Here is a 1,978-nt window from a genome sequence, read left to right as displayed (position 1 = left end):
CACTCTGGAGAGAAATTAAACATGTTTGAAAATGGAACTATGGGCTTTGAAAGATGGAAAGATGGGCTTTGGATATTTTAAAATAAAAAAACACCTCAGTTAGCAATGTTTTTTTAATCGTAGGGTATTTAAAATTTTTTTCTTTGGAGTATGCCTAGGTTGATGATGGGCTTTACGCTTTCTGATAGTTTTCCTGCTGTATTTCCGAAATATTTTGAAACTACTTTCATTTTTATTTTTAAAAATTATACTTGGTGTGTGCATCTGTGTTATGCATGTTGGGACTAGTTAGCATGCATGCTGTGCTTTATCAGCCCATTGTTTTTATTTGGAAATGTGATGTTTGAGCTGCTAACCTGATTGTGTTTGTCTTTTAAAAAATCAGCTCTGTGTTCTTTTTAGTGAAATATATTTTGCATGTGTTTGGTGTGGTTTTGTGTATGTTTATTTTTGTTTTACATAGGGAGAACCTAAAGAAGTAGTTAAACCTGTGCCCATTACATCTCCTGCTGTGTCCAAAGTCACTTCCACAAACAACATGGCCTACAATAAGGCACCACGGCCTTTTGGTTCTGGGTCTTCACCAAAAGTCACATCCATCCCATCACCATCGTCTGCCTTCACCCCAGCCCATGCGACCACTTCATCACATGCTTCCCCTTCACCCGTGGCTGCCATCACTCCTCCCCTGTTCGCTGCATCTGGACTGCATGCTAATGCCAATCTTAGTGCTGACCAGTCTCCATCTGCACTGAGCGCTGGTAAAACTGCAGTTAATGTCCCACGGCAGCCCACAGTCACCAGCGTGTGTTTCGAGACTTCTCAGGAGCTAGCAGAGGGACAGAGAAGAGGATCCCAGGGTGACAGTAAACAGCAAAATGGGTAGGTGGCTAAGGGTGCTTTCTGCTCTTACCAGAACTCTTCTTTCAGGTAATTTTCAGGAAATAATCTACATTCCCCTCCCCCAAAACCAGCTTTCTTTGAAGGAAGGGAGATGAAGTGTTATTCGCCTCATTAACATATGGCTTTTATATACATAGGGTACTTTCTGCAAAGCAATTATCACTTATTCGAAACCTACTTGTGCATTTTGACATGTTTTGAACCATGTAACATCTCTGTAACTCATTTTCTGCAAGTCCTGACACAGCATTGAGCAGCTGGCAGTTATAATGCAAGGCAAATCTTGAATCTTTCTTCCTCAATTTTTTCATCCTTTTAAACAGGCCACCAAAAGTTCAAACAGTGATTACAGTTGTTGTCACTTTATGCAGCTCATCCTAAGGAGAGGGTAAATCATGAATTTGTAAGTTTTTTTTTTCTAGGAAGTAATCTTAGGAAAACCAGTCCACTTTTGACTCATGTCTATATATGAAGCATTAGCTTAGAGCAGAGAGCTAGCAACATTGTTTTCAGATAAGTTTAAGTTAGAATTTATTCTTCAAAAGCAGACAGTAATGAGACAACAAGGCATGCTTAGAAAGCATTAGAAGCAAATTATAAAATACTTTCATTGTAAAGATTTTTTAAAATGAGTAAATTTAAACCATTGGACACTAAATATATAATGTTAGCAGAACATTTTGAAAATCTGTTTCATATCATTTTTCCCTTTTGGGGGTATGTATTTATAAAAAAAATTGGTTGAAGTTATTAACTTATTTGAACTACACATAGTAATAAGATCACACATCTCTCTTTCGGCAACCTTTAATTATTTGTTTATTTATTTTTTTAACAGTTCCAGTTCAAATATAATGTTATCAGATAGGAATTTATGTTGAGGAGCAAGGATTTAAGTTGGCCATGAGAGGTCATGTACAGTATCTTTTTAAAAAATAATTCTTTTCTATAAAATAATCCTACTTGCAAAGAAAAAACTAAAGAAGGAAAGAGAGAATAATGATGGTCTTTCTATTCCTTTTGGAATTCAGGGGTGATACTTTAAGGCAGTCATTTATTTAAAATCATTTTGATC

General features: G+C 36.4%; 1 protein-coding gene across 1 annotated transcript in view; it reads left to right on the top strand.

Moving 5' to 3' along the window:
• The window catches only part of PDLIM5 (PDZ and LIM domain 5), a 215,879-nt gene that overhangs the window by 125,148 nt on the left and 88,753 nt on the right, over positions 1-1,978 (top strand). Inside the window, 1 exon segment of the mRNA XM_017875510.1 lies at positions 791-882. Within this exon segment, the coding sequence (XP_017730999.1) occupies positions 791-882 (92 nt within the window).

Source organism: Rhinopithecus bieti, unplaced genomic scaffold (assembly GCF_001698545.2).
Source record: "Rhinopithecus bieti isolate Rb0 unplaced genomic scaffold, ASM169854v2 scaffold_6708, whole genome shotgun sequence".
NCBI lineage: Eukaryota > Metazoa > Chordata > Mammalia > Primates > Cercopithecidae > Rhinopithecus > Rhinopithecus bieti.
This window is presented reverse-complemented; position numbering and strand designations above follow the sequence as displayed.